At 48.6% G+C, this 24,271-nt stretch overlaps 1 protein-coding gene across 1 annotated transcript in view; it reads left to right on the forward strand.

The window, feature by feature from the left end:
• The window catches only part of Tnks (tankyrase), a 334,637-nt gene that overhangs the window by 167,053 nt on the left and 143,313 nt on the right, over window positions 1-24,271 (forward strand). The window contains exons 16-17 of the mRNA XM_084591573.1: window positions 8,184-8,309; window positions 15,646-15,755. Coding sequence (XP_084447699.1) covers window positions 8,184-8,309; window positions 15,646-15,755 — 236 coding nt within the window. The remainder of the gene's footprint in view (window positions 1-8,183; window positions 8,310-15,645; window positions 15,756-24,271) is intronic.

The following is a 24,271-nucleotide window of genomic DNA, read 5'->3' on the forward strand; positions in this document are numbered from 1 at the left end:
ACAGTAGCGATCATTCTTTCAAATGTTGCGGGTGCGTTGCAAAGGCCGAAGGGCATAACATTAAACTCGTAAAGTCCGTCGGGAGTTGCGAAAGCGGTTTTTTCTTTGTCGTCCACGTGCATAGGTATTTGCCAATAACCTGAGCGGAGGTCCAAGGTCGAGAAATATTCGGCACCTTGGAGAGAGTCGAGGGCGTCATCAATACGCGGCATCGGGTAGACGTCTCTGCGGGTAATTTTGTTGAGTGCGCGATAATCAACACAAAATCGTACCGATCCGTCCTTTTTTTTTTTAACTAATACTACTGGGGAGGACCATGGGCTTGTTGATGGACGAATAATACCGCGACGGAGCATGTCATTGACATTTTCTTCAATTACTTTTCGTTCCGAGAGAGAAACCCGATAAGGTCGTCGACATACAATTGGGTTACCTTCTGTAAGGATGCGGTGATGTGCAACACTAGTCCGTCCCAGTGGTGGGGAAGTGGCATCAAAAATGGCTTGGTGGGCTTGAAGCAATTGCAGCAATTCTTGACGTTGGTGCGGCATGAGGTTCGGATTGATTGTCTTCGACAGCATGGAAAGAGAGACTTGCGATGAATCACGTTGCGGAGGTAGCGAGGGAGTGAGCACCATCATGGATATAGGGTGAGCATCCACTATGCATGGCAGGGAAGTTCACGAGGGATCCACGGGAAGTGTTCGTGGCAGCTACTATCGCTGAGCTGCTGCGGAATCGTACAAGACTTGATGGGAAGGCGATTCCACGTGCAAGGTGACGATGAGATGGTGCGATGAGTACATCCCCGTCACTGATGTGTTCAGAAACAACGGTAATAAGTGTTTCGCACTGTGGAGGCAATACAGTATCAGCTGCGGCAATGAGGGAATGATGCCGTGCAGAAATGTCAGATGAAAAATCACTTTCTGTCATATGGATGACACGGTCGCCACAAGAAATTAACGCTGAAGTGGTTGACAAAAAATCCCATCCGAAAATCATTAAATGTGCACATGGTGAAAGCACAGCAAACTGCACATGGTGGCGGACACCGTCTATGGGCCTGGTGCGCTGCAGCTTTGGCCGTACATGTGGCGCCATCTGGGAGGCGCCGTCGAGAAAGGCGGCTGTCTGGATCCGCAGCCGTGGGTAGCGCTTACGCTGTGTTCCGATTTGTTCCTGGTTCCCCGTAAGAATAAAAAAATAAACGCCGACTGAAACAAGAGCCTCTACTTACTGCTGTCTTTATGGTCATTTCCAACCTGATATCAGACCCATTGCTTTTCGTTTCGGCTGCGCATTTCCCATGTTTTTTTTTTATTTTTTTTTTCAGGACTGCACGCTAGGTTTCTTTCAAGCATGCGCACGACCGATCGCTTGGTTGTATCGAGCACGCGGCATGCGAAAAACAAAAAAACGGGGTAGTATTTTTTTTTTTTCTGGACTCAGCTGAAGCCCTAAGAGTTGTACTATGCGTGCATGCTTGAAACCAGTGCTCGGCACGTCTTCGGACACGGCCTGTGTGTTAATGTAGAGAGCTCGCAGTCTTCCTGCCCAGCGGGATGTTTTCTTTTTTTTTTTAATGACTTTGTAATGATAGTTCTAGCTGTTATCGGTGCTCGTTTTTGGGAAGACTAGCCTGAAGAAGTACGACATCGAGAGCGAAGCACATTGCAGGAGTGTGCACTCTTGCCACGCGTTCACGGCTCTCCGCAAAGAGAAAACCCCCTTTAAGACTTACAGCTCGATTTACTGCTGTGTTTATGGGTGCCTTAATAGTTATAAAAAAAACTGCAGGGAAGTAACCGAAAATCAAAGTGTTTTCGGTTTCCTTGGAAATTATACGAGAGCGATGCGACTCATCGTTAACAGTGGCCCCCGACCTTGCAGATGCAACTGGCCTCTGTGATATTGCGTGGGTTAATTTGCCAAAGACTACATTAAAAAAAAAAAGAATTACACATGTGGTGAAGAGACGCCGAAAGGGCCGAATAAAACTGACCTCCGAGCTGACATCGTAAAAGGCGCGCATTTTCCAAAGATATCCGAGGGCCCCTCGGCACTGTCAAGTTCCTCGTGCACTCCATACACGTGCTGGCTTCGTACAGTTTCTGACCGCGCACCAAGCAGTTATTCTTAAAATAAGTCTCAGCATTCTAGGATCGCCACCTTAGAACAGCACGCGCTGCGGAGCTTGCTCAGCTATGCCTGCTTTTCTGTGCACTGCACTGTCACAAGTCACCTCTCGTTTCGACGCACCGAGTAGAAAATAAAAACTACGGCAGAACTGCCAAGTGGCGAAAAAGCACGTGCACACATGGCCCGGCGCCTTAGGGCACATCTCCAGATACAACCTGGGTTCGTCCTGTCCTGCGAAAGAGCTTGCTTCTTTTTTTTGAAGAGCGATTTCATTGACTGACGGTGCCCAACTGTACTCTGCTCTCGGTTCTGGAGGGTCGAACATATGTCATCTACACATGCACTGCCACCGATCGAGGGGAAAAGCCAGTGATGCGCATTGCACACTGGCTTAGTTTTTGTTTTATTTATATACTTACTTTCAAACTGCCAAATTTCGCAGATGCCAAATTCCTACTTCCAAAAGAAGAAAAAAAAACAAAACGAAGAGCCGCCCGGCAGAAGCGCTCGCGCGCCGACGATGCGCTGCGCCCCAAGCGCCGGCGGCCTTCTACCAGATGACTGCACGAGTAGCGGCTTTCTTTGCTTTGCTTTTGATTTATTTTTCAACACAAACACATGGTACACATGTCTCTTACGTGCGCATGTGGCACGAGGCAGGAAATGGTTGAAGAAAGTTTCGTTCTAACAAGTTTGCTGTCGACAAGCGTAGACTTCGCGTTCACTCCGCCGCCTCTCTCCGACGAGCAGACGTACCACATACGGGAGCGCCGGCGGGAGGTGGCACCACTTGTTCCGGAGCAGTGGCGCCTCCATACCAGCGCACTAGGCCCATAACAACTCGAACTGTACACTTTGCTGAAGGGTGCAGAGGGACGCCATTTGCTCCATGAAGTTCAGGTCCATCATATGGTGTCGTTACTTTCCGCAAACGGTGGCACAAATCAGCATGAATAACAAAGTGCAGCTCCTGTGTCAATCAAAGCTTCGACCGGTAATCCTTCAGCTAAAAGGGAAATCATATTATACGGGCGATGAGGAGGACTTTTTGTAAGTTCGCAAAGTGCAGTTTCACCTCCGGAAACTGCATCGCTTAGTTTTCCGAATTACGGACAGGAACAGTTGTTGCTGGTCGAAGTGGCGAAACAGAGCGGCGGTATGGGGAAGGGGACCGGCGTCGGGATACATGCGCCCCACTTGGTTCAGACGAGGATACCGGCGGTGGAGAGAATCGACGAGGTTGGCTGGGAATTGGTCGTCGCTGATAATATGCAGGTATGTCACTTTCGAAGGCTTCATAACCACATCGCTCGTTCTGAATGCGTCGACGACAAAAGCGAGATATATGGCCTCGAATTCCACAATAATAGCACACTGGGCGAGAGGGGCGCCAAGGTGCGTAATAGGGCGGTGTTGGCTGAGCCGTCGTCATGGCGTTGATGTGGTTGTAGTGTGGTGCTTGGGGTGGGGGAACAAAAGGAGGAGGGGATGCAGCGACGTGAGCGTAAGTCGGTGCTGGGCGAGGTGCAGGAGGGTCAGGTGTGACAGGGTGGTTGATAGTGGCCAACTCATCTTTAATGATGTGGCGGAGGCCGGCATCGTTAGAAGGAGGAGACGAATGATCGCACCCGTGCCGGCAGAAAGGGCTGAGGGCTTGGAGCTCCTCGCGGATTATCGCTCGAATCATGGCACGTAGATCGAGGTCAGTAGAGGTCGGGGCAGTAGTGAAGCCGGGCTGCAATCGGGAGGACTGTAGCTGGTCCAGGCGTTGGCAGGTTGTTATAATGGAATCAACACTTGATGGATTCTGGGCAACTAGGGTGTTATAAGCCATTGAATTGATTCCCTTCAAGACATGGTGTACATGTTCAGATTCCGGCATGGTGGGACTGATACGCCGACAGAGTGCCAGCACGGCCTCTATGTATGACGCATAGGACTCATCGGGACCTTGACGGCGGGTAGCGAGCTTGTTCCTTGCGATCTCCGTCCGAACAGCTGGGTCGGTGAAGTACTGTCGGAACTGTTGCTTGAAGGTGGTCCAGTTTGTGGTGTGGGGCTCGCGGTTAATAAACCAATTTCTGGCGACCTCAATAAGGTAGAAAGATACGTTCAGAAATTTCAAAGCATCATCCCACCGGTTGTAGGCACTGCAGCGCTCATAATTGTCAAGCCAGTCATCGACGTCTTCGTCGCGACGACCAGCGAACAGTGGCGGGTCACGTTGTCGTGTGGGCACCATCGGAGGCGGCGGTGTAGCCGAGGTAGAGGGTCCGGCCGGGTCGGGACTGCTCTCTGTTGACATGACGATGGTAGTTGTTAAACGGCGACCGGAACGTAGCTCCAGCGAGAGGCAGGGCACAAGGCTACATCGGCCGCTGTCCCCCCTGCTACTTGCTCGGGTATTTATGTTGTCTGTATATGAACCTTGAGAGTGTTCACCAGCGCCACCCTCAGCCATAGCGGCGGACGTAGAATTTCCTGTATTACCGCCAGCGTCACATAGAATGTGACGCTTCACGTAGAACGTGACGTAGAACGGATAGCCCGGCATCTTTTTTCTTATGCGCCAACACTTTCCTTGGCCTCGCCGACTGTTGGCTTTTTCCCTTCACATATATATATATATATATATATATATATATATATATATATATATCATAAGGTGATTTCTTTTTCGGATTAAAGTGTTTTTTCCACCTTGTGTCACCTACTTTAAGTTTATGCCCTACCGGACCCATTCGAGCTTCAACCCCCTCCCTATATATATATATTAAGACGATCGAGGAGAAGTCGCCGGCTGTACAAGCCACCATCAGTTTCACGTACTTTCGAGCAAGTGGCTTTTTTGCGAAGTGTTTCACTACGTCACGCTTGTCGGTGACATTGAATGCGTAGTTGCAGAGGAGCGGACGCAGGAAACGAATCGATAGTTTATGCCTGTGCTCGTCGCTGCAATTGCTCTTGCACATTAGCAGTTTTGATACACAAAGAGCAGGGATGGAGTACTCTACTAATGCAGCCAGTAGCTTCCACAATACCGGTGGCGGTTGGTATTTCATGGAAGGACAGCCCGGCATCTTTTTTCTTTCCACTCGATTTGCACAATGGCACACAACAATATGACATAACGAGGCATGTGGCGCACGTTATTCAAAAAGGCTGAAAAAGAAAAGCATAAGGGGACGCTCAAGCTTCGCCTCAAAATTGTACGCGATAGCCCCTTTAACACCACCTCTTTATTCCGCGAAATTTTTTTCTTGAAGTTTAGGTTGATTTGCGGAAAGGAAGCTAGATGCAGTGTTGGTGGATGTCTACACTTACATTAACGATATACAATCTGAGGTACAGCCTTTGTCAAAAGTGTAGAGCCCAGGGGATCTGCTTCTGAGCCGTGTAGGGGCACTGATTTATCATTATTGGAGGTGCTTCCCATTAGACAGGGTAGTACCAAAAAATCTTCTTGCCATCAAGAGATTGGAAATACTGGAAGTGCATTACAAGCTACACAAATTTGCTCAGAAGCAGACCCCTTGGGCTCTGCTTCTTTCCAAGACTTTTTATTCTTTTGCTTCGCACTGATTTTCGCATTACAACAACAACATCAACGCAAGCTTTTCAGTGACACGTATGCGTAAAACATGAATGCAAATTTCTCACTGTCAGCCTGGCCGGACAGACTGCTTGCGGAACACAGGCGTGCAATAGCCCCCGAAAAAGCATAAATGCAATCAAATATAACTAAGTTTAACATTGGCGGCACGATCAGAGAGACGGCGTGCGGAATACGTACTTACTGAAGCTTGAGAAAAGCGCTAATGCAGTCAGACATGAATGAATACACGTGAGCAAGCTTCGTACTGCGCGTGGCCCATCTCTGTAACGTATTCTACTCATACAGCGCCGCCCGGCGGCAGCTCCGAGCGGCGGAGGGGCCGGCGCCCGACGGCCTGAGGAGAGCGTTCTTCCAGGCACAGAAAGTATAGAGGAGGCGCTGACTTGGCGCAATGTGACACGCGTCTTGGGGACAATAAAATCTCACCTTCACCGTTCAATTAAAATAGATGCAGCGAGACGCTGCTCGTGCAGACCTGTATCAGTAAAACAAGCTGCCAGTTTTGCGACGTGCCTGGGAGGCCGAGCTGGCCGAGCCGCCGAGCTGTGACGCAGCATTGTCCCATCGTCCGGAAATGCGCACATGCAGCGGCAATCAGTTTCTCATCGAGCACGCACAGTCTTTGTCTTGCTGTAACACTCTACCACAACCAGCTAAACGAAATACTGACTGTTTGACACTGATAACCCACTTTGTACGCAGCACACACAATGTTGAAGGTTAAACTGGGAAGGTTGAACTGGGGCCAATGACGCACCCACTCTGCTGGTAAAAAAGCTTTGGTCTGAGCCATATCTGAGCTTTGGGCAACTACGCAGCGGGTGCTAAATGGCCAAGAGAGGTTGGTAAAAGCAAGTTAAATTATTATTATAGATATTAAACATTTTTTTCTTACCAAGAAACAGAAACTGCATTCACTTCTGTGCGTGAATATTATATTTACTTTCTAGTTCTTAACAGTTATCATATTTTTTGTGATTTAATATTTTGCCACACAGTTTGCAGGGGTCCTTTGCATCATTCATCATCATCGAGTTGATGCCACTGGCAATAGGCAGCTGCACGCGTTTTCTTCCAAGTAGCGCGACCTGCTGCATTGACCTTGCCGAAGTGCGTGCGGCACCGGGCAAAAAGGGCGAAGGCAGCGGTCTCTCCGACGGAAAATGCAACCGTGCGCGTGCACGCTCAATCGTCGACAGACGCCTAGTGAGTTGCGACAGATGTGCTCCTCGACTCGGACCAGGGAGAGGAGGTTTCCCAGTAGGCTGGGAGGAGAAAGGAAAAACTGCGCGGTGTCGCCGCGGGTGACTGAGAGGTTTTGAGGGGTGGCCAGTGTGCCCACTCCTCATGGTCCTCCCTAGTAGCGCACGTAATCAAGCGTGTTAATTACGCGCGGCTTTTATAAAGGGGCAGGGGATTCTGTGTATCCCCACGTAGGGGTTGAGCCAATCTTGAACATCTTCAAAAGGGCCACCATGGAAGGATCTTGGAATGCGTTCTGGTAGGCCATTAGTCACACTGTCAGCAGGGGGACTCTGGTGTGCAGCTGATTCGGGTGAAAGGCCTCGATGGCTTGTCTGAGGGGCATCTTGGGGCAAAGGGCATCAGCCAACATCTCCACCCATTGTCACGGGTGAAAACAGACAAGCGAAAACGTCCGATTAAGCAGCCTACAGTCACTTCGGTCTCTTCATCTTCCTACGATAAGCCACACCAGTTCCACAATACATGTGGCAATATGCTGCTTGTGGCGGGGTGTTATGCGGCTGCAGTGTAGGCCCTGTTTTTTTTAACAGTCGTTGAAGAAAAATATGGCTGGCCTTATTCCACTCTCATGCCAATTATTCTAAAGGCATTTGAAAAGTTGTCACCATATTCGATTCGTTTCAAATATTTTTAAATATGGCTGTTTGATTTGGTTGAATAATCCAACGGCAGGATATTTGATTTGTTATTCAGAATTTTAAAGTAATTTCTCACACAGACATGAAAAGCATTCCAGTACACATTAGGCTATGCACGGACAAATAGGCGCTTTACTACAAAATGTTCCCTTAGCGTTAGTGTTATGGTAGATGCTGATTATTTTTCAAATAACCCCCTACATGACGGCTACTCGCGAGAAAAGCTTTATTTCGGTAATAAAGGTTCTCTCCAAATTTGACGCTACTTATGTCTGGGACTGTGCCTCACTAATGATCTTGACTGGAATAAGTGCCTTGTTAAACAATTTAACCTTATAATCTTTTTTTATTAGCTGCGAGCTTACGAATTTGTCGTCCTCCTAATATTAGATTATACTGCGGTAGTGTTAGATTATGCTGTAATTATACGAGCACTGATGTTCATTAGGGAAGTGCTGTCTGAGTATTTTTAGTTTGCTTTTTGTTGGTCTAAGCATACTTTTGTTATGCTTGTGCTGCAGGAGATGCTGCTCTCTTGGACGCTGCAAAAAAAGGAAATCTTGCAAGGGTAATGAAGCTGGTTGCACCTGAAAATATCAACTGTCGGGACTCGCAAGGCAGGAACTCTACACCACTCCACTTGGCAGGTGAGGTGTTCCCGTTCTTGAGTGTGTGAAAAAAATTTTGTGAACACCTACCATATTTTCCGGTAACAAACTGGATTCCAAGGGAAGGAAAGCGTAGCAGGGGGAGGCAGAAAGTTAGGTGGGCGGATGAGATTAAGAAGTTCGCAGGGGTCAAGTGGGTGCAGCTAGCACAGAGCCGGGATAAGTGGAGAAATATGGGAGAGGCCTTCGCCCTGCAGTGGGTATAATCAGGCTGATGATGATGATGATGATGACCATATTTTCCGATGTATAAGAACAACTTTTTTTCAAACATTTTGCTAATGCGTCTTATACAATGGTGCGTCTTGTATGCGAATTTTTTTTTTTTTTTTTCATTTTAAATGCCAGAAAGTGGCGACATCTGCGCTTCTCATCCGCTCACACTGCCAAGACAAGCCAGGACAAGCCGACTCACTTTTCCACAGCCACAGTTGCCATTTGCAACTTTGTTACTGCGTGTGCGAGTTTGACTTCCTGCGTGTACTGTGCGTGCCTCTGCTACAACATGCCACCGAAGTCGCGCAAGAGCTACACAGCGAAGTTTAAGTTAAGCGCTGTCGTGTACACTCTCGAACACGGGAACCGGGCTGCAGGACGTCGTTTCGAAGCCACCGAGAAAATTTTTCGCATGTGGTGGCAGTCTAACAAGCTACAGGCAATGAAAAGCGGGAAAAGGGCAGACCGTGGAAAGAAGGCGCAATGGCCTGAACTTGAAGACCGGCTCCTCAAGTGGGCTCATGAACAACGAGCTGAAGGTAGGGCATTGTCGACCGTGCAGTTGCATTTAAAAGCCCACGCACTGGCCAATGAAATTGGTTCCACTGGCTTTGTTGGTGGGCCTTCATGGTGCTACAGATTTATGCGCCGCAAAGCGTTGTCAGTCAGAGCACGAACAACGATGTGCCAACAGCAGCCAGACGACTTCACAGAAAAAGTGGTGAAGTTTCAAGAATTCGTGAAGAATGAAGTTGACAACAATAAGATTACTGACAGCCACATTGTCAACATGGATGAAGTGCCTTTAACGTTGGACATTCCGATGTCAAAGAGGGGCACGCAGTGACAATTAGAACCACTGGGCATCAAAAGTCGCACTTAACTGTTGTACTTGCATGCTCTGCCGACGGTACAAAGCTGCCACCGATGATCATTTTTAAAAGAAAAACAATGCCAAAAGAAAGCTTTCCGCCTGGCGTTGTTGTCGTAACTAATGAGAAGGGCTGGATGGGCGAAGAGATGATGGGAGTCTGGCTTGAGAAGTGCTTTTCTAAGTGCACGGATGGATTCTTATACGCCCGAAAGGGCCTGCTGGTCATGGACAGCATGTTGGCGCACTTGACAGATCTAACCCTTAAATGGATTAAGGGGGGACGCGGGCTTTGAAAGTCGAAAAATCGCGAAAAAGTCGGCTTTTCAAAAAGTACATATCTCAGCTGTATATGTTATAAACTACCTTTCCTATAATTATGAATGCCTAATTCATCGTGGAACTGCTTTAAATTAAATATACAACTGGGCGCGGCAGCCCCAGAGTCGCGAGCGAACGGCAAAAGTACCCAAACTTCGCGCGCGCGCCATTTCTTTGCCGCTGAACCGAGGGCCGCCATCTTGGTCTTGTTTTGTTTGTGAATGCTTGCCCTTTTCCATATTGCCTTCGCCGGCGGCGTCTGCGGCGTAGCAGAAGCATGGCTCGCTTGTGATTGGGGGCCTCACAGGGATTGTTGAGCTTCCCGCGTCTCGAATTCGGGCTGTGATTGGACAAAGCGCGCGCTCCGTGAGAACGCGGGGGATCGCGCGACTGCTATTGGCTGCTGCGCGCGCTGACGTGGTGGCCCCTCCCTGGCGCGTCATCTACTCTGGCTGCCTACTGAGCTGGCGTTCTTTGTGCGCTCACTGAATCGCTTCACGTTTCACCATTTTGAGATCGCCGTGATCATCGCTCGTTACGAATTCTGGTGGCGTGTTTTGAACGGTTATGTGCACTTTGTGGATTATTGCACGGTCGGCCACGATGCGCGCTAAGAAGTTCATCATCGTCATCATCATCGTCAGCCTGATTATACCCACTGCAGGGCGAAGGCCTCTCCCATATTTCTCCACTTAACCCGGTTCTGTGCTAGCTGCATCCACTTGACCCCTGCGAACTGCTTAATCTCATCCGCCCACCTAACTTTCTGCCGCCCCCTGCTACGCTTTCCTTCCCTTGGAATCCAGTTTGTTACCCTCAGCGACCATCGGTTATCCTCTCTTCGCACTACATGTCCTGCCCATGTCCATTTCTTCTTTTTAATTTCTACTAGAATGTCGGTAACTTGAGTTATTTCTCTGACCCACTCTGCACGCTTTCTATCTCTTAATGTTATCCCTACCATTTTTCGTTCCATAGCCCTCAGCTCCATAGGTGAGTACAGGCAAGATGCAACTGTTGTATACTTTCCTCTTGAGCGATACCGGTAAGCTGCTAGTCATAATCTGTGAGTGCTTGCCAAATGCGCTCCATCCCAATCTTATTCTTCTTGTTATTTCCTTTTCGTGGTCCGGATCTACGGTTACTACCTGTCCTAAGTAGACATATTCGCCTACTACTTCCAGTATTTCGCTACCTAATGTAAACTGCTGTTCCTTCCCGAGGCTGTTGAACATTACCTTAGTCTTCTGCATATTGATTTTCAAGCCTACCTTTCTACTTTTCCTGTCTAGGTCATCAATCATTATTTGCAGTTCAGTTCAAAACGCTGCATACGTCGTCATTCTGTGAATGCCGTCTGAATCGCGAAGTTAGCGAAGGGCGTTGACAACGGGCGCAGAGACGCTTCTATTAGTGCTGCTTCTGCTACATCACTACTAGACCAACTGCACTGCCACTTCCAACTGCGTATCTTTCGCGTCAACGTAAGGAGCCGGCGTTTGAAGCGTGCCTGCTGTACCGACCATATCAACCTCGGCGATCTCGGCCTCCCGTATCGCGTCTGTCATCGCAAGCGATAACGCGTCGTCAGCGTCGTCCGCTGTTCGCATGAAAATGCACTCGAGGGAATCGGGGAGGTGGAGGCACAACGTGCTGCAGTGAAAAACAAACTTTAGACTTGAAAATGCTGTTTTAAGCTTCAAGGGCCATTTTCTCAGAATGAATTTTTTTCATGGTATGGTTGCTTATTCTCGCAGTATTTCTGGAATCGCTAATCGGATTCCCACCTGTTTTTTTTTATTGTGTGCCTGAATAAATTTCCGAGGGCAAGACAAGCTCATTTTTTCAAATTATTAAGTCTGGAATTTATAATAAACAATCAAAATTAGGCTAATGCAAGTCCAATTAGTGGCACTAACCTCAATGCACTGCTAAAACTTTTCGGCAGGGAAATTAAAAAAAAAGGGCTCTGTCTTGCCCTGTGGTACCTATTCAGGAACCTTCATAATGAATTTCATAGTGCCAACACATTTTGCAAGTTCACCAGGCATGGTACAAGGAACCCATGTGAACCATTCTGATATACTTCTCTAACTTGAGTACTAATCTGCGCAGCTCCATGAAACTTTGCAGTTATTCAAATGGCTGTGTCATGAGTCTACCCTGAAAATTTCATTCAATTATCTCAAGAAACAACAAAGTTGGTATTCAAAGGTAGCCTCCCCCCTTAAGGCGAATGACTGCACTCCGACAATAATACCCGGCAGCAAGACCAAGATTCTGCAGCCTCTGGATATTTCTGTGAACCGCAGCTTTAAAGCTGTTTTGCGGCGCATTTGGGAAACTTGTTTGACTGAGAGTGAGCATAGCTTCACCGCAACTGGACGCATGAGACACGCTTTGTTTAGCGAAGTTGCGAAGTGGGTCCAGGAGGCCTGGAGTTCAGTTACCATTGAAACGGTAACTGCAGGCTTCCGCAAGGCTGGCCTGCTAGCTTCATCGGCACCTGAGCCAGACGACGATTAGAGCAGCAATTCTGAGTCTGAAGAAGATGCCCCAGCGACGCTGGCACCAGAAATCGGCGAACTTTTTTACAGCGCCTTCGAAGACGAATCCTTTGAAGGCTTTGAGTAAAAATAAAGTGTTGCTGCTGTGCCAATGAGAGTTTTTTTTGGGGCGTGAGTATTGACTTTCGTTTTTCTATCTTTTCGCGCCGTGTAAGGAGGGTTCTCACAGGCACGGAGCATTTAGCGATGGTCGCGCAAGCATGTATAGTCGAGTCCCGTTGCCCTAAATAGGTAAATTAAGGTGTTCTTATACAAGGGTGCGTCTTATATACCAACATTTTCATTGAAAGCCTGCTTATATGGGGGGTGCGTCTTATGCAAAGGTGCATCTTATACACCGGAAAATATGGTAGTTACATTGTTTGTTGAAAATTCGGAAGTATTAGAGTTTTGCTTGGCCTCTTGTGTCATTGCTGCGTATGCTCAGCCGGTGCAACCATCAGTACTGCGCCTTCAGTGACATAGTCACCCAATTCTAGCTTTATTCCTTATAGCCAAGCACAGCTGCCAACTGTCATGTCACCGGCCGGATTTCTGCTGTAAGGTTTTTTTTGTGTGTGACAGCACCACAAATGGGGCAAAGAATAGCAGACATGCACACACATACACTGCACTGACTGATAGCGTTGATGGTTCTAATGCATCTCCTTCCTCCTCAGCCAGAAGAAGAATAAAATAAGAAAGAGCAAAGAAAACCCACAAAATGAACCCAGCCAAACCCAAGAACAAAGAGAAAGTAGCGAAAGCAAATGCAACAGAACCATCAGTTGTTAGTGGAGTGTTTGTGTGTGCATGTCTTCTGTTGTGATTCTATTTGTGGTGCACTGTTTTTGTTTCATCATTCCTTCCCTACCAAGCATCAGGGCTCCAGCATGAGGAAATTGTATATTTACTCTGTATCTCAGCTGCCTGATAGAGTACAAAAGTATGGGGTTGGTCATTGCTGGTTGCAGTATTTGTTACAGTATTTGCATTACAGTCGAACCCGGATATATCGGAACTCAAAGGGGATCGCGAAATAGTTCGATATATCGATAATTCGATATACAAAAATCGGCTTGTGACGGCACTTATGAGGCCAAAAAACGATACCGCATGTGTCGCGTAATCAACCCACTCTCATAATGAACCCACCCTCCACTTTTGCACCCGAGAATTTGAAAAAAAGAAAAAAATGCGTTAAGACCAGCTCGCTCACATCTAAGCGATTGAGTGATCTCAGCGACGAGCGGCAGCGACAGGGCGAAAAATTTCAAACTTGTTGGAGCTGCGTCCCTCTTGCCGCTCGAGCCACCGCGACAGCTCAATACAAGGTTTCTGTGTCGCTGCGCCAGAAATCGCGAGCGTTTTCGCTTGCATGTGGATGGCGCGCGTCACTCCGCTTCGGTCGTCGCATCCACAGCTCATTTCTTGGCAGCGTGCCAAGATGCTGCGCAGCGATAATGTCAGGGCACGTTTATCTTTTTATAGCTCCTCCGGTGGCCGGGAGCGAACTTGGCAGAGTGCCCGTGATGGCTTGATTGCACAAGCCTGGTTCGATTTATCACGCCGCGCTTGGGGCGGGCGTCATATTCGCAGCAGCAGACCGCGTGTTTCCGTTGATTCATACATGCAAAGATAAACGGCTCCCACCAAAAAAAAAAAAAAAAAAAGCCTGCCGCTTCTTAACGTCCGCAGCCGCCATATCTTACGCTACGTTGCGCGTACAGCACTACGATAAGAAAGGATGACTCTCGCAAAAAAAGAAAGAAAAAGAAAAACACAGAGAGCTGCCGCTTTTTAACGTCCGCAGGCGCCATAGCCATGTCAGCCGCCGCGCGCAGAGGGTTCGCAACACGCTGGAGAAAGCATCCGACGTCTGTCTGAAAACGGGCTGAGCTGGCTTGGGGCATGCGTAGCGCGTGCTGAAGGAGAGAGATAGCTCGGCAAAAGAATGGGAACACCCACGCACATGGCTTGCAAACGTCATGTGTTGGCGCGCGGGAAACGATAACTGCAGATGCGCGCGGCGCTGTCCAGGACTGTCCCCTCTCATTCCTTCCGCGCGTGGCTTGAAAACGTCACGCGGCAAACGGCCAAGGGTGATGCGATCGTCTTTGGGGAAGGCACACTTTCCAGTGTGTGGTGCAGAGTTCGATATATCGAACGACCAGTGAAATTGAGTTCGATATTGACGCGGCTTTCCTATAATTTTACATGGGATTTTTAAGGGGATATTCCGTGAGTTCGATATAACCAAAATTCGATATATCCGGGTTCGATATAACCGGGTTCGACTGTATTTGTTTGCCTGCCTCTATGCCTGTTGTCTTTGCCAGGCCTTTGTTCACTGGTTCTGCCTTTCATGTTGGCTTTTATGTGGTGAGCGGCTAGATTATGCAGTGAATTATTTCATTGCTGTAGTTGATTTGCAGTGCAGTTGCTAACTTATTGCTTTCAGGTGTTTTTGAATTTAATTGAAGGAAGGGGACAAGTCCTGCTTTTGCACCGCATATATTTTGATGTGACGTGGTGGCATGATCCCTTTGTGACTATGCCAGGATCTGCAAGCTACTGACAATAAGTGAAGCCTGGCACTTACGGTTGTGAAAACGTCGGGAAGATAGGTTGTCACAAAAATAAATCGGTTAGGGATTTAAAAGTATGTCTTTCAGGCTGGCAAGTATGGTAACGGGAGGCTGTTATTAAGCTCAAGCACATAGTGTTTTTCTTTTTTTTTTTTAGCATGTAGTACACGTGTTTTTATATGTTTCTTCGTATGGTAGTTACTGAGCCATCGCGGCTCCCATGACTAGGCCGAAGAAATGTGTGCAGAGACTGATGTAACTCACTGGCTGATGGTCTACAAGTCAGGAGACAAGGCCGTTTTTTTTTTTTTTATCACTTTTTATTTTTTATATTGAGTGCCTCGAAAGTGCATGCAGTGTTCCTCTAAAGCCAGTTGAAAACCTGCATGTGAACTGTGATGGCAGTGTGAAAAAGAAAGACACTGTTCAGTGTGGTGATTAGACATGAATTCCTCTTCGGGGGAAAGACTATTCATGCTGAGGTAATCTTGTCTGACCTATCTCTACGAAAATTTTGCGAGTGCACTGCTACAGCATGGAAAGCTTGTTCCCAACACTGCATGTCACAGGCATCAGAAAAATTCATGCCGTGCTACTTCCTCAGTCTGGTCGCCCTGTAAACATCCATATGTATGGAGCAAACAAAGTGGTTGTGATACACCTATCTTCCTTGTCTGTCATCTTTGTGCACCACTGCTGCAGGTGAACTTTCCCGCCCAACTTCCCCTCCTGATTGGAATGAAGGCATTCAGTCAGTCCATTCTTCTATGCAGCTGGATACAACAACCTGGAGGTAGCCGAATTGCTGTTGGAGAATGGTGCGGATGTCAATGCGCAGGACAAGGGGGGACTCATTCCATTGCACAATGCTTCTTCGTATGGGGTAATGACATGTAATTTACTCCCACGCGATTTCTATTTGTGTATGGTTAGAGATCTTTCAAAATTGTGCTTACAGGGACCATGTTTGTTGCAGTACAGTTAAACCTGCATGTAACGAACCTCTATGTAGCGAATTTCTTGATATTACAAGTCTTTCATTTCCTCAATGCCACCCCCATTGAAGAGCGAGTGTTTGAAAACGCTACATACCAAACATGTTGTAGTGGTTAACCTTGATATAATGAATTTGCAGCACCAACTAGCTCCTATTACTGAGAAGTTTGCAGAACCCTACAAGTTTCACGATAATAAAGTGCGAACTGACATTAGAGGATCATCTACGATTGCAACAAGTGACAGGAGTTGATACAATGTGCCGGCAGCACATCTATGTGGCAAACGCAGCAGTCTCTGCTGCTTTTGGAACATGGCACTATGATAATTCATGCTCAGAAACTGAAAAATAACAGCACAAGAGAAAAAGTACAGACTGCGAGCTGTGTGTGCCCATCGCTGCCACGTGGTTGCTCCCGAGATTCTGGAGTCATTTTTGCCAGGTTAGCAGTTTTCCTGATACAGTCGAACCAGGATATAAAGAACTCGAAGGGGATCGCGAATTAGTTCGATACAGTCGAGTCCACTTATACAGTAGAACCTCGTTGATACGTTCCCGGTTTGTACGATTTCCCGGTTCATACAATCAAAATCGAGAGTACGAAAAAATGCGCCATAGAGTTAGATGTATTTGTTTCCCGGTTTATACGTTCCCGGATTGCACGATTTCCCGGTAAATACGTTCAGACTTTAGCGAAACAATACGTTTTGCGACGAAAAGAAAAAAACGATTTCGCAAGGCGTAAATCGCCGCCATGGCGGTTTCTCCGCAGTGCTCCGCTCGGCGCGGTCGCATGTCAACGGCGCTGCCCCACCATGGAGGAAGGAGCGTGCGGCAATATCCGTGAAGCCTAGCCATAAAAAAAAAAAGGGAGCGAGTCGGCCCCTACGTGTTAGACCACGTGATAGCGTGCGGTGATATCTACTACCGCGTGAATACGCGAGTCGGCGCCGCGCGGGGTCCGCCGCGCGCGCAGCATCCAGCAGCCCACATAGCAGACCACGGTGCAGCAGACAGCCGCGCGCACTAAAACGCACCGACGTCAAAACATTGGATCTAACTAGGAGAGCGAAAAAACGGGGTGGGAGCGGCTTCATCGACGCTTGGCTTGTGAAGGCTGGCCGCGTGACGTCATGCTTCCTCCTAGCTTTTCCTTCCTCCATGTACCCCACCTCCTCCAGTCCCTCCGATTCCTAGCAGAGATAGTACGTTTACTGTATGCAGCAAACAGAAAGCGCTCGCGATATCGCTTGGTTTCCGCCAGTCAAGCGAGCACCACTCTGGTTGCTTTTATAGCCGGTAAACAGCACCACAAGCTCTGGTTGCGTAATCGGGACGCACAAGCCTGTCAAAATTTTTATCTCCTGATCTACCGCTGGTTTGACTATGCAGCTTTGCTTTGGCCGACGCGGGTTTATTTTGATGATTGCCTACTTTTAAAGCTCCCAAACACTACTATTGCTACTATCATGATCAGTTCCCACCACCCTGCGGTCGGACGAATAGCATTAGCTACTGATTCTCATTTCCACCTTCCTGCGTCGTTTGCTGGCTGCCATGGCGTTTCGTAAGCGTAAGCCGTTGTCCTTGAAGGAGAAGCTGAGCATCTTGGCAGTCGTCGACGTAAATCCGAAAAAGAAGCGAATCGACATTGCAAATGACCTCGGACTGCCAGCATCAACTGTCAACACGATTGTGTCTAAGCGGAAGGAGATCGAAAGCAACGCGTTGGTGTTCGGCGCAGGGACAAAACAGGCCCGTGGAGCCAGGCATGGGGAGCTGGGAGAAGCACTTCTGAAGGGGTTCAAACAAGCGAGGGCGTCCGGTGTCAACTTTGACGGAAGTATTCTTCGCGAGAAAGCATTGGAAATCGCAGATGTGCTTAAGATTGATGACTTTACTGCCTCGAATGGCTGGATTAGCCGCTTTCGTGCTCGGCATGCCATCACGTATCGCCAAGTGAACGGCGAAGCGGCAAGTGTGAATCCAGCTGACATCGAAAACTGGATTTCGTTGCTGCCCGGAATTTTGAATGCACACGATCCACGAGACGTGTACAACGCTGATGAACTGGGACTGTTCTTCAAGGTACAACCGAACAAAACGCTGTGCCTGAAAGGCAACGATTGTCACGGCGGCAAAGTAAGCAAAGACCGCGTGACGGTCCTTTTATGTTGCAATGAAGATGGGAGTGATATGCTCAAGCCTTGGGTAATTGGGAAAGCCAAGAACCCGCGCTGTTTGCGCAATATCGCACACTTGCCTTGTGTTTATAAAAATAACACAAAGGCGTGGATGACGTGCAGCATTTTTGAAGTGTTCCTTCGGTACCTCGGCGGACGACTCGGATCGAGAGGAAGGAACGGGCTGCTGTTTCTAGACAATTGCGCGGCCCACCCGAAGGACACTTCTTTTCTTTGAAACGTCCGCGTCATTTTTCTTCCGAGCAACACAACGAGTTATCTGCAGCCTTTAGACGCCGGGATTATAAAAAACGTGAAACACTTGTATAGAAAGTGCATTGTGCGACAATTCCTGGCTCGTGTTTCACGACAGCAGGACCCGGGGAAGTTGTCGTTGCTAGACGCAATGCACTACTTGATCAGAAACTGTGCGTAACTGCTTTCACAAGTGCGGTTTTCGGCGCGTGCCAGGGGCCGAGGAGACCCAGGAGCCCAGCGGCGACAGTGCAGAGATCGACGAACAAGAGTTTCGGTCAACCGGTGCCGATGGCTTATTTGCAGATTTTGTTGCTGTTGACGACAACGTGCCGACCTGCGAGCCGCAAAGCGTAGCTGAAATTGTGGCCGAGGTACGAGGCGGCGAAGCGTCTAATAGCGACCAAGACGACGAGGAGGACGTCCAGACTACTTTCGCCCAGGCCGCCGCCGGACTTGATGCGCTGCGGAGTTTTTTCCGCCACAAAGAGAACAGCGCTGCAGATAAGAACATGCGTGAGCTAGAAAAGCAGCTCTACCTTGCTAATAGTCGCACCCTTCATTAGCGAACGCTGGTCGACTACTTTAAGCAGTGAGAATGGAAATAAATGCCCTTGCACATCGTTCTCCAGTCTTGATTTTCGGAAATCAAGGTGAGTTTGGATCATACGTTTTCCCGGATAATGCGTTTTTTTCTTGCATTTAAAAAAAAAGTATCAACGAGGTTTTACTGTAAAATATTCAAGTGCCACAAAATTTCCATTGTTATAACCGATAATTGTTATAAAAGGGTTGCACGAAAAAAAGTATAACAACTGCAGAGAGGGGTCACGGATGGCAAGTGACATGCGAGCTTCGCCGAGACATCGTTTTGGTGGCCCCGAAAGGGGTCTTGTAAAATATACGAGAAGGTTGCCGTGGCTGCCCCTCAGCTTGAGAAATCCCGAAGTAACACTGGGGTAAAGAGAGAGAGTAAGACGAAACTTTTATTTAAAAGCAGAGTAGATTGGAGCACGCAGGCCCCTGGGGTGAAATCGCCACAAGCATTTCACCACGTACTACATCTCACTGCCTTGCACGAGAAAACCCTATGTCCGTTAACCTTGCTTGCCTCACGCGAAGCGTATCGACATCCTTCTCCATGGCATCCAGGTACACCACGTAGTGCAGCAGAAGGTTCCTCGCGAAAACAAAGCCCCAGAGGGACTGAATCAACTGCAGGGCCTCTTGCGAGAACAACGTTGAGGCAGCCTGCCCTACCGCGCCATCGTCGCTGTTGTTGCCGTCACTGTCGTCGTCAGGCGCCTTGTCAAACACGTTTGCGCGCACTGTGAAGCGAGGACTTTTCTATGTCGAACTTCTCAGAGGAGCAGATGATCGTCGCACCGTCGGTTGCGATAGTGCGTACTCCTTCGCAATACTGCACTTGTCTCCAAATCGATAGCTGTGCGCTTTCTTTTCACCGACAAGTTGTCCGATAATCAGCGAATGAATCAGCCATCTTAACGTTTCGGTGGCGATTCAAACGAGACGAAGAAACCGCGTGCCAGGAACGACTTCGACGCAATCAACTAGCACAAACAACCAAATTCGTTTGCAGAACTGTGCAAAATGAGGGGCAAGCGGGTGAGTGAGCAGATCAGCGGATCAGCGCTATTGGTGCGTTGGTGCAGTCCATTTGTGTTTCGAGGGGTGGAAGGGCAGCGGGAGAAAGGCGCGCGGGCTTACAATGCGGAGAAGGCCAGAAAACAGGTTCTATTGTATGAGCGCGCGGCGGGGAGGGTGCAGCAGCTGTAATTTTTCTTCTTCTTTTTTTCTTTTCAAGGATTTCGTTCAACTACCTTTTGGCACGAGAACTCAGGAGCGAGACTTCATTGTTATAACCGATAATGTGGCAAGGGGGCATTGTAGTAAGCGGGTTATTTTACCGTAGAAAACATACAAAAGTCGACGGTACAGCAGGTTTTCATTGTTGTAACCGATATATTGTTAAAACCGGTATCGTTATAAGTGGACTCGACTGTATATTAATAACTCGATATACAGAAATTGACTTGGACACCACTTGGGATTGTGAAACATGATATGGTGTTTGTCGCGTAGTCAACCCAGTCGCATAATGAACCCATCCCTTACTTTTGACCCTGAGGATATGAAAAAAAAAAAATCTGTCCCTCCGTTTCGACCGTCGCATCCACAGCTCATTTATCGGCAGTGTGCCAAGATGCTACGCAGCGATAATGTCACGGTGTGTTTATCTTTTGATAGATCCAGCGGTGACAGGGAGCGAACTTGGCAGAATGCCCATGATGGCTTGATTGCACAAGCCTAGTTCGATTTATCACGCCGTGCTTGGGGCGGGCGTAGTCCACTGCCACAAAATCATTGGAAGCGTGATACTGCAAATGCCGTTTGAAGAAAACAATGCTAAAAGTCGATGTCATGATCACAGCTGACCACGTGCTTTCGTTGAGTCGTAGATGTAAGAATGGACGACTCTCGCCAAATTAAAAAAAAAAAAAACCTGCCGCTGTTTAACGTCCGCAGCCGCCATGGCTTACGCTACGCCGCACGTTCAGCACAACAAGTAGGGACGATTTTAGCAAAAGAAAAAAAAAAAGATTGCAGCTTCTTAACGCCCGCAGCCGTCATAGCATATGCTACGCCACACGTTCATCACGGCGGCAAGGAGCGACTCCCGCAAAAAGGGACAGAAAAAAAAACTGCCGCTTCTGCATTCGCAGCCGCTCACTTGCAGCACAACGTGCTATGGACGCGCATCGCACGACAGCCGCCACGCGTTGAGCGTTCACAACACACACTGGAGAAAAGAAAGCGTCTGCCATGGGCTGAGCTGGCTTCTGTGCGCATGCGTAGTGCGTGCTGCTGCGAACGAAGACCTGAAAGAGAGAGGAGGGGAGAGATAAAGCTCGGCAGAGGAATGGGCACACCCTTGTGCTTCGCTCTAACGCGTTTTTCCCCTCTCCTGAACACCGCTGCTGCATTGGCTCCTTCTCATTCCTTCACGCACATGGCTTGCAAACGTCGCTGGCGCGCCGCAGGGATCGCGGGCGCCTTTGTTGGAAAGGGCACGGCACTGCCGTAGACCAGCCGTCGCCGAACTGTGCCCTCTCATTCTTCCGCGTGTAGCTTGAAAACGTCACGCGGCAAACGGCCGATGATGCGATCGTCTTTGGAGAAGGCGCACCGTCCAATGCGTGATGCGGAGTTCGATATATGACGCGGCTTTCCTATACTTTTACATGGGATTTTCAAGGGGATATTCCGTGAGTTCGATATAACCGAAATTTGAAATATCCGGGTTCGACTGTAAATATACAGTAGAACCTCGATTATATGACTTTCAGGGGACCATGCCATACCGTTGTATAGCCCGGGTGTTGTTTAATCGAAAATAGAATGTCGGCAGTGCTGTGTGGCCTTGCGCCGAGTGAGTGCCTTGAAAGCCCGCGGCAACTAACACTAATCAAATTAACAAAGGAAAAGCTAGGAATTTGTTTTGAATGGGTTCGAGAAAAGAAACTCTTTATTACTGTCTAAAAATTTCTTCTGCGCTGTTGCCCAGCTTCGACGCACTAGTTTTGTTTCGAGCACTGCGACGTCTGGCAGCAGATTGCCAACACCGTTGTGCGCGCAAGCAAAGCGCCGTCAACAGGAACCCCCGAGCTGCGTGCCTGGCGCAGCCATTCCACAGAGTTGCCTTCATAACTGCAAACTTTCCTTCCTTCGCGGCTTTCCTTTTGACGCCACATTTACTTGCATTCAGTAAACTGCTTAACTTTTTTGCCAGAATAGTTTTCCGCGGCGACTCCAGAATATTGAGGTCGTGAGCGATGCTGGCCTTTGTTGCACTTGCTCTCTTTTTGGCTTTTTCAATAATTCGAAGCTTATTCCCGAGGGTTAGCAGTTTTCGATTTCGCGACATGGTGAACTGCGCGCTGCTTAATCGCAGCCTAAAATTATCTAACTGTTTTGCTTCGGAAGACGCAGATCACGTTCGGATAGTCGGCACGAGTGGATTACCAGCAGCGCTGAGTAGAATGATCCAGGGTGGTCGAGCGGTCACAGTTTCGTATCTCAGGAATAAAATTTAGGTGGGCCTAAATTTACTTCCTGCTTGCCTCCTAATAAATGTTGCATTATGCTATACAGTAGACTCCCATTAAGACGAACTCGCTTAAGGTGACCCTCGGTTAAGATGAACAGTGGAGGTTGTTTGTTTGGTTCCCCATAGAGTCAATGCCAAAAAAATCCGCTTAAGATGAACACTTTGCAATCGCTAATCGGTTAAGATGAATTTTCACGGCCCGCCGCACCCTACCCGCGCAGCTTACTCGACCGTCCGAGCAGCGCTTCAGCGGATAGAAAAAAATAAAAAAGCTTTTCAGTGCCACGACCATCCGTGCTGCCGACGCACGCAGACCCAAGCACGTCGGCGTCGGAAATGCGATTCTACGAAGGCAGAAGAGTGCCGCTGCTCGTCCTCTCCCACCGTTCCCCCGCTCACTCCTTTTGTCCCCACAGTAAGAGTAGGTTCGCGTTTCGCGTCGCGCTGGCTGTCTTGGTACGACCTCGGGCAAGGACGAAACAGAGCGCAGAGAAGAAGAGAGAGAGAGAAAAAAAAAAAAAGGAGCATGTGCGGCCCGGCCAGCAAAACTAGCGAAACGCGGGGAAAAAAACGGTGAGAAGAAAAAGCAGCCAATGGCGTTTCCCAATGGTGATCACGTGGTGGTGTCGTCATGCCAGTGCTACCGAGCTCCGTGCCTTTGCTGACCGCCAACGACGCCTACTACGCAGTGCACAGATCCATTGTTCGTGGCGGGTGTGCGCCTCGTGTCCCGCAATTTTCTTCCAGGCTGTACGCTGTCACCTCGTGGTGTGCGCTGTTTGTTTTTATGCGTGCCGTGTTCGCCGTGTTGCTACTATGGCTAGTCGGCCAACAACTCGAAAAAAGCCGCTTGAGCTTCGTGAGAAGGCCGAAGTTTTGACCGAAGTTCGCGCCGGCCGGCTTTCAAAGACTGAAATAGCGCGCGAGTTCGGCATCGCGAAAAGTACCGTGAGCAGTATCGTGAAGGACGAAGTGCGGATTACCAGTGCTTTGGAAGTCGGTGAGTTTGCGCTGAAGCGGAAGAGGATGCGCACAGCTATGCACAAAGACCTTGAAGACGTTCTGCTTGCCTGGGTGAAGAGAGCGCGCAGTGCGAATTTGCCAGTGAATGGAGTGCTACTGAAAGCTAAGGCGGAAGAAATTGCCCTGCAACTGAATGTCGAGTTTGCGTGCAGCGATGGGTGGCTCGACCGTTTTCGGAAAAGGCATGGACTGGCCTTTCGTTGTGTTGTCGGTGAGGCCGCTGCAGTGGATGAAGCGGTCTGCAGGGATTGGAGGCAGAACAAGATGAATGAACTCATGGACGAATACGACCCTCAAGACATATAGACCGTTTTCGCGGCGAGGAGGAAAATAGCCTTGAACCGGAACGCGCTTCGCGGCTCCTCCTGTCTGGTATGTGGGGACGCGGGGATAGCAGCGAGGGCGGCAGGGCATTCTACAGAGAAAGGGCACACGTTGCAGTCCTTTGCACACAGAGTGTCTTGAATAGCCGCAAATTATCTAAGCCGATTAGCTGATGTGAGCGATGTGCTTTCTTTCCCTGTTCTTTCTTCTTTCGCCCTTTTCTTTGCTTCATTTCCCTGATCGTTTCATTTCCGCCGGCCGCAGTTTAGCTGCTAAGAACTGCCGCGGTTAACGCAATCTTTTTTTTTTTTTTTTTTTTACTTAGTTGTTTGCGTTAACAAAAAAAAAAACAAACCAAAAGGAGATGATTAACAGAAGATAAAAGATTAACAGCAGTGGTATGCGCGTGTGTTGCTCTACACTGTTCCACTTGCAACTCACTCAATTGGGTGAAGACGAGCAGCTTCTGAATTCCAAGCCCCAACCGA

This window comes from Amblyomma maculatum, chromosome 1 (genome assembly GCF_055883805.1).
Source record: "Amblyomma maculatum isolate TAMU_Amacu chromosome 1, ASM5588380v1, whole genome shotgun sequence".
Taxonomy (NCBI): Eukaryota; Metazoa; Arthropoda; class Arachnida; order Ixodida; family Ixodidae; genus Amblyomma; species Amblyomma maculatum.